The sequence below is a fragment of the Pygoscelis adeliae genome, unplaced genomic scaffold (genome assembly GCF_000699105.1).
Source record: "Pygoscelis adeliae isolate BGI_AS28 unplaced genomic scaffold, ASM69910v1 Scaffold4, whole genome shotgun sequence".
Classification (NCBI taxonomy): domain Eukaryota; kingdom Metazoa; phylum Chordata; class Aves; order Sphenisciformes; family Spheniscidae; genus Pygoscelis; species Pygoscelis adeliae.
Window position 1 is genome coordinate 15,637,658 of NW_008824986.1, and position 8,803 is coordinate 15,646,460.

Consider the following 8,803-nt stretch of genomic DNA (forward strand, 5'->3'; position numbering starts at 1 on the left):
CACTTAGCTTGAGTCTTTGGTTTCCTAATAGTTCTGTGTTCAGGGAGAGAATCATCAATAAGGGAGGCTGCAGTATTTATTTTCCTTGTTTTCTTTTATTCAACAACCATTACTCCTCAGGTAGTTGCTGTAGTTTCCATTTCAGAAGGGTTTGGTATGAGTACTGAGGTCCTTTTTCTGGCTGATGCAGCAAAACATGTAATTGCTATTAAACCTTTGTACAATGATCTGCTCTACATAAAGAAGCACTGACAGGACAGTTTTAAACTTTGCACAGCAAATTAATTCCTTCATTTTCTCAGAAAGTGCCTTAGGTTTCTCATATGAACATTGGGTTGTTATTGGTCTTTTCTATCTCTTTTTCTTTTTAATTGTTTCTTTTTCTTTGCAGATCTGGGATTATTTTGAGATGTTGTGATAAAAGGCAGTAACGAGTTCTCTCAAGCTGGTAGCATTGCTTTGAATTTACATCAATATAGTGCAGTTGCAAAACATAATGAAATCAACGTTGCATGATTCACAAGGGAACATAAGGAATGACAAAAATCATGGTGATATGTCTATGGAGTGATGTTAGCACAAAGCAATACTCCAATGACAAAAACTGTCTTCCTCATAGAAGAAGGTGCTATTGATTTTTTTTTTTTCTGCCCCCCCTTGAATTAAAAAATGTAATCCATACTTCCCAGTTGTCCCAGTCAGTGTACATGTTACTCTGGGTAAATTGGATATTTAACGGGACATTGATTTGTCTTATTGGAAACCCAAATGAGCTTAAGAAAGCATTAATTATTCATTAATTAGTCATTTAAACTGGTCTTGTAAGCAAGAGTGGAAGGCTCAACCTAGCTTGTCTTGAAAAGTTCTTCTAAGTATACCTCATGTTATACACCTTTACATATCTCATGTATGTTCATTAATAAAGAAAAAAAAACCCATGTTCAGGCAGTGCCCAGCAGCATTGGGAGTTAAAACTGTTATAAAGCAACCTGAAACTTTTGCAAAGTTTTATTGATGATGTCTTGTAATTAGTCTCTGTAAAATTGTAAAGACTGTGACAACTTAGACTTCTACAGGTACTGTAGCTTTCATAGTTAATCTTGAAAAGTGTTGAAGAAATAAAAATAAGACTAAACATTCAAATAAATTGTTGCACCTGTTTGATCTGTACGCCTGCTTCCAGCATCCCTTTGTTCAAGTGTAGACACTGCATTAGTTTAACTAGAGCCAGTTTAAAAAAACAGTTCACTTAGTAGCCTAGATACTTTTGATGGAATGACATTTGTTTGAAACTAGATCCACTGTGTTAGTAGGCATCTGCACCCTGCTGACATGAGCTAGACCGATACACTGTGTTTAATCTTACTCAAAAAGATCCATGCACCTTGTTATACTGGTTGGGCTAAACTGATATAACATTACATCTTGACTTAATCTGATGATTTGTATGTAGGCAAGTATCAGTTCACATCAGTATACTGGAACTGGCAAATGCTTGACTTGTGTTTATATTACACTACCCATGCAGTAAGTATGAACATTATGAGATGAAGACAATTGTGAGTCCCAGTACTGAACCAAGAATGTGTTGTTCTGGTAGCATCTCTCCCTTAGGAAGTCGTTAATTTATGTTCTTTTAATTTGGAAGATAGTCATGGTGTTAATATATTTGGCTTTGAAGCTTCTTTAAAGGCAACACAGCTCCTCACGTTAGCGTTTGTCCACTCATGCACTTTCCAATGAATGCTGCTTCCAGAAATATGGCAGATGTGGCATACATGACCATCAGGACTGACTTATTATGTGACTCTTTCCATCCCAGTGCCTGGGAACCTTGTCCTCTGTATTTATTCTCACAGTAGGGGTGCTGTTACACCTGGTTTACAGTCAGGGACGCTCAAGACACAGAGAAACTAAAACATTCAGATAACCTAATTTTAAGCTGATAGGTTACAGGCTCAGAGACGTAGCTGAACTTCACTGTCTGACTTTAGTCCTTTAGAGTTAAGGGCATGCCATCCAAAAAGCCCAGATATCTGTTCTGGAGCAGGGGTTGGAACCTGGGTTATCCAGATCCTAAATTAATGTTCTGCCACTAATTATACTGGCTGGAGTCTGTTATTGTGTTAGTCATGATATAGTGTTGCCTTATTGCACCATTGCTGCTGGTGCACGATGCCTGAGAATATATCCTCTAGCACACAGTTGATGTGGGGGGGGTTGGTGCAGGCAGAGCCCGAAATATTTACTGTCAAGGTGTGAAATGCCTGTAAGGAGATGAGCCTAGCTCCTAGCTCGGGGTTTTCAGACCCAAAGCAGCTCACAATTTACATGTCCAGTAAGCTGGCTGGACTTCAGTCAGAAACATTTAAATAAGCTGCTTGTAAAGGTATTTCTCTTTCTTTAATTCCCTGTTCTGTCCTCACTGGTGACTATAAAGGGTCACCTCTGCCACTGAGAAGCCTTGTGTGTATTGCGTATATCCAAAGGAAAAAGCTTGCAAGCAATTCCTTGCAGGAGAGCAAAAGTCAATTACTCAATCCTGACCTACAATGCCAAATTGAGGCCAGTAAGAGAAGCACCATAATTAGCTTCACTTAAGAGATCAGTCTGGAAATAGCAACTAGCATTATTTGTATTCATTTAAATGGCTGTAAAGGCAGAACTGGAAAGAAGCTGCATCATTGGACCAGTCTTGAAAACATTTATTTACTCTCTAGTAAAGAGCAAAAACTTGTCTTTCAGATCAATACCAGAAGATCTGGATGCTGGCATGCAGAATATGTTAGGGTGTCCTCCATATGTGAGTTTGAGAGAGCAGAATGTTGCAGGTACAGATTTCACACTGCAGTGTTTAAGTCCTAGGAAGCATTTGCCCAAATCCTTGATATGGTTCCTCATTTGAGCAACTTTAAACATTGTTACCTTTTCTTCAGCTGGCATCAGGCCCATCTCAGGCTGTCTGGATCTGAGAGGGTATTTTCCTCATAATAATTTAATTTACTAGCATTTGTCTCTATGTTTGTCTCTTATTTTCTGTCTGTCTTCCTTTCTGTCTGTCTCATTGCATAAACTGTGTGTTTCCTTGGTTACAAGTTAATAGTAGTCTTGTTTGGAAGAATAACAACTTCCACTCCAGAAATAGTATTGCATTGCAGACTATTAGATGAGGTTCACTCAAGGCAAAGCATTTACTGGGCACTTATTTAAATGGAACTGCTACTTGAAATATTGGTTGGCATTGCCAGCTGCATTCTGTTCACCAGTGTGGACTGAATAACTGCTAAAGGGAAATAGTTGAAATGAGGCTACCAGAGGAGAAGGTATTAAAAACTTCGAGCTTGAGTAGAAGAATTCAACCATTTTCTTTGAAGACTGGGGAGGGGGGAGGGAGGGGAGAAGACGAAAGTAGCAGCTGCCATATTATTTTGGCTGGCCTTAGAGCAGAAATTATTGCTTGGAATATTTGTTACCCTCTATTCTTGATGCTGTTACTCCCCTAATCACGTATTAGGCTTTTTTATTATTAGCCTTGTATTTACTCTATATAATGCAGAATGATAGCAGCATTCTTCACTACGACATTTATAAAGGAGAGTAATATAGAAGGACTTCATGAAGGCTTTTCCCCCTAGAAATTCATTGAGGAAGGGGAGGAAACAGGTGCTGTAAATATGAGCAAGGTATCTACTATGTTGCTGCAAAAGCAGTAACCTGAAAAAAAGCATAATCCTGTCTGGGGAGATGTCAGGAATTGATCTGGAAAGGAAAAGAGAGCTCCAGAAAACACTGAGATAAAATAATGAAGATGATTCCCAGTGACAGTGAGAGTGATGTGGGTGTATCAGCACTCAGTCCTTTGCAGGCCAGGAAAAGCAGGACAGGAACGGTAGGAAGATGGAGGCATGGGTAGAGAGGTATGTTTTGTCAGAAATGTTCTGATGAGCATCACTAGTTTGAGAAAAATATTACAAGGAGGACAACTTTCTACTGCTAGAATGGGATGTGGGAGGAAGATTTGAAGGAACATAGTTTTGTTTGGGAACATTCTGGGTAATACTTTCCACTTCAAACAGTACAGTTGAGACTCAATCTTGCTCTAGTTTACACCCGTGTGTTTCTGTCGGGGCCCCAAGCTGCCACAAGACATATCTGAAGAGAAAGTTAAACATTTTTTATGGAAGGCAAATGTGGAGCAATAAAACTTTTATTATGACAATGAAATACAAAGTAAAGCTGACACAAACCTTTCCTGTTACTATCCAAGCTCTGCTCAAGGCTGTGGGATAGCTGATCAATTACCAGTACCTGGCATTTTGTCTCCCTGACTATACTGCAGATGATTTGGTCATTTCTGTCGACTCATAATATCTCTAATTTGCATGCAGAGAGTCGTTTCTGCTAGAATTAGTGGGAGTGGAAACAAATAACATTGGCTTCTTTTCCCTTCAGATGTGCTTTGTCTGTGTTAGGTATGTGCTGTAGCAAAAAGGAGATGTTTGTAGTTTATATTTAATGTAGTCATTTGCATGCAAAGTCAGGCTACCTGGTTCATCTGGTTTCCCAAAACATGATTTGGAATTGCTTTCCTTTCATTCTTTTTGCTTGGATTATATTCTTTCTTGGATTAAAATAGCCCAGTTCTTGTTGCCTTGTGTGCTCATTGAATGGTTTACACACACACTTGTTCTTGGAAAGAAAGCTTAGGCAGTCTGAAACACTTTGTGACGCTGAAACTGCGGACGGAATTTTTCCTCATCTTTCCATGGCAGCCTCAGTGGAAAGAGGTAGTAGTTGATGTGAATGGCTTAAACTGCTGGTTTATGAAAAGTCTATATTTAAAAAAAAATGGTGGTGGCTTTTTAGATGAGCGTAAAATGCGAACAGATACATTTGTATCATGGTGAAAAGTGTCTGAGAACACAGATTTATGTACAGGAGAAAATATTCTTTTTGTCTGGGTTTAAATCATTTTTTTTTTTTTGCTTTACAGTGGCCCATCCTCAGGAGCCTCACCACCCCTCAGAAAAGCCAGTCATCCACTGCCATAAATGTGGGGAGCCATGTAAAGGTGAAGTACTCCGTGTTCAGGCTAGACACTTTCACATCAAATGTTTCACCTGCAAAGGTAAGACCTTGATATTCATCTGTTAGAAATGAGTCAATTTGTGCAAATGTACCTTGAACCAGTGATGAGAGGTCACGCTTCCTGTGATCGGCCAGTTACAGGCTATTTGTGTTGCTCAGTATCCAAAGGATTTGTGGGTGGGGAGGGTGAAGAATGGGGGGTGAAATGGCTGAATTGCACAGGTGCAAGCAGCAAGGTGATCGGCAGCACACAGAACAAATTAAATATGCAAACATCTACAATTTAATGGAAAAGAAAGATTATATGAGACATTTGATTTTATTGGGGTGTGTGCGCATAAATTTGCCACCACTAGAAGACTCAGAATAGCACATTCTGCTCTGAATACTTACGTGTTCATTCTTTTTCTTTTCTACTGTTCACTGGATGCAAGCTACACAATAGATAATTATACCTGAAAGAGGTGAAAAAAAAATCTTAGGTCTCTTTAATATGTCCTATTTTATTTGCTTCTTACAGTTAGATGTAGACAGTCAGTTTCACGTATTTCCCAAATAGTGAATTAGGCCGTAATTAGACTCTGGCTGCTTTGGTGAATTTCTTTTCTGTTTATTTGGGAAAAAATGGAACAACACTAAACATCCAAGATGAAGTACTTTATGGAGAGTCACAAAACATAGGAAGAGAAAGTATAGCCCTAGCAGCCACTCAGAAATCTGGTGTAAGTAGTTATGTTGGTTTCAAATGTTGTGTTGTATGTATTTCCTGTTATTTCCATATATGGGATAAGTGTATGTTTAGATTGTATAGTGTGATGTGGTGAAAAAGAATATGGCATAAGAATACTTAAGAAAATTCTGTCTTTTTGTAGGTTTTGTTCTAAGTGCTTTTTCAAGGATTTGGATAAATCTGGATTTTTTTTAAACTGTTAATAGCCACCACTGCCTTTCATTAGAGATAGTTATGAAAATTAAGCTCCTTTTAACTGAATTAATTGCTGAAAGTAAGTACCTGCATTGAAAAACAAAACACCAAAATAAGTCCCCGATGGATACTGACATCCAAGAGAAACATGCAGGGTGGTCACTGAGGGATATGTGCTGGGACAAGGGGGAGCCTTAGCCACACGTTCTAGGAGAGGTGCCTTCCGTGAGTGAGCAGTGCAGAGGATCGTTACAAAAGGGAAAGGAGCAGGAGGCAAAGGATATCTCTAGCAGCTGTGCTGACACTGTGACCCTCAGAAAAAGCTGAGCTGGAGCTTTTAAGATGAGTGGCTGAAAAAATTTTCTTTACTTGCTTTTCTTGTAGTTGGATTTTGCCTAAGTTGAAGAAATAGCAGTATGTGGACCTACACACACACCATATATGTGTGCGTATCTATACATACTTGTGTGAATAAGTATATACATATATGCACATACACTTGCTGGGGGCCTCCCTTTTGCTGGGCCTTCAGTTTGTGGTGCTTGGCCTCCTCTTTCTCTGGTGGGCCTCCACCTCTCACTGAGTGGAGAGTGAGAGAGAGAGTGGAGAGTGGAGACTCAGTGAGTCTCCACTCTGTGGGTCTCCCCTCCCACGGGCTGGGATTCTCTGGGCATCCCACTCTTTTGGGCCTGCCCAAATCTTCTTTGGGCCTCCCACTCCCTACGGGCCTCCCTGACTCTCTAGGTCTCCACCTCTGTGGGACCTTATCCTCTGAGCCTCCCACTGCTTCAGGCCTCCTTGTGTGAGCCCCCCTCCCTTTTCAGCTCCCCCTCGCTTCATTTCCCATGCTTTTGGGGCTCCCTGACTCTCTGGGCCTCTCTCTCCGTGGGCTGGGATTTTCTGGGACTCCCACTTTTATGGAGGCCTCCCCTTTTTTGGAGCCTCATTTGCTTGGGGTCTGCACTGTGTGAGCCTCCCACTCTCCTTGGGCTTCATTGTCTCACTTGTTTTCAGCCTCTGTAGACTCTGAGTCTCTGGGCCTCCCAATTTTTTGGGGAGCCTCCAACAGTTTTGGGCCATCCTGACTCTCTACAAGCCTCCACTATGTGAGCCTCCCATCTTTTTATTGGCTTCCCATGTTTTCAGGCCTCCTGCTCTTTTGGGGCTCTGCTTCCCCCCCCCCCCCCCCCCCCCACCGCCCCTCCCCCCCACCCACCCCCGCGCCTCTCACTCGTAATCTTATGGACCTCCACTGTGTGAGCCTCTCCCACTCTCTGGACCTGCCCCTCACTGGGCCTCCACTCTGAGCCTCGCCCTCAGATATAAGTATCTCTATATTTCTGTATTTGTATTTGTATTTGCCTAAAAGCTGTAAGGAGGCTGCATGGCAGGCAGCTGGGTTACTGCAGAGCTTTGTCTCCTGTCAGGAGAGGCCTCCTGCCAGCCCCAGTTCTGCAGCGGGGGTCTAAGGCTTTGGAGTGTGGAGCTGCCTTGGGAATGGGGAAAGCCCTGCCCGCTCCTCAGAGTGAGGACCTGAGGGGCTCTCAGCAGCTCCTGCTCACGCCATTGAGCCCTCTGTGACCACAACAAGGACTCGCTGTGTTTTTTTACCAAAAAGAGGTTTAATGAAGCATTAAATAATTGTAAAGCTACTCTTTGTGAAATCATCACCTTTGAAGATGGGTGTTCTGAAGCCAGAGGCTTGTCCTGACTCCTTCATATGATTTCTGTTTAATGGGCAACGATACAGAGTTGGCTGAATTAAGTAACTCTCTCACTGCAGTATGTAGGATGCAAGGTGAGAATATGGAGAAATGTACAGGCCCATGTGAAACAAGGGAAGGATTGCTCCTATACAACCAGTGTCTGCCACATTCAGTCCTAGCATAGCATAGGATAGATACAATAAAAGGGCGTCAGGCTTGAGGTGAATGTGGCAGAGCTGGTGGCGAACATGGAGAAAGGTACTGGAGTAGATCAGAGTAACTGAGTAACTAAAACAGAGTAGTGGAATCTATACTACGGAGTTTTTTCTTCCTTTAAACCTAAGTCATCTTTTCTGAAAGTCCGTATCTAGGACATATACTGCAGATCCAGACTTTGAGAAGTGCCTCAAGCCCAGTCCCTGAGTTTCAGTTATATTTTTCATGTTCCAGATGTAGAACATAGTATAGCAGTGTGATTGCTGTAACTCTGTTCTTCTGCTTCCTAAATAGATGGGATATAGCTGAAATGAGAAATATTTGTCTTCCTATGTTACTAAAGGTTTTTTTAAAAAGTCACTTGAGTTATTTGCGTGCTGAAAAATGAATGGCTAGAATCTGAGAAATTCTGTGTTTGAGTTACCTGTGGTTTTTCATTAAATAAAGCTAGATAGCTCAAAAAATGCTTAACTTTCTCCTGGATATTGATGTCTTTCATCTGTGTCAAACTGGAATGGTATCAGACCATCATGGAAGGCAGAGAGAAGCACTATCTGCACCGTTCCTGAAATGCTTGGGGTAATGCATATGTCTTTCTGTATTACAGTTGCTGTATTTCAAGGAGTACTTGACGTTATATAATTCCTAAACAGTTCAAAACCAGCAACAAGTTGTTTCTTTTACTGTTTCTGCCCATAGTGTGTAGTGGTCTCAATTTACAGAAGACACTGGATTAGGGTATTTCCAGCAGCAGACCAGCTGAGACCCTTTGAGTCATGAAGGAGAATGGAAATTCAGTCCAGGTGGCAAACAGCATGCCTAGGACCTCCCGATAAAGCAAGGGGGCAGATGGAACAGAGCTCTGGAA

General features: G+C 41.4%; 1 protein-coding gene across 1 annotated transcript in view; it reads left to right on the forward strand.

The window, feature by feature from the left end:
* Positions 1-5,026: 5,026 nt before the first annotated feature.
* Positions 5,027-8,803, forward strand: part of ABLIM1 (actin binding LIM protein 1) — a 119,043-nt gene continuing 115,266 nt past the window's right edge. The window contains exon 1 of the mRNA XM_009325928.1: positions 5,027-5,128. Coding sequence (XP_009324203.1) covers positions 5,112-5,128 — 17 coding nt within the window. The 5' untranslated portion in view covers positions 5,027-5,111. The remainder of the gene's footprint in view (positions 5,129-8,803) is intronic.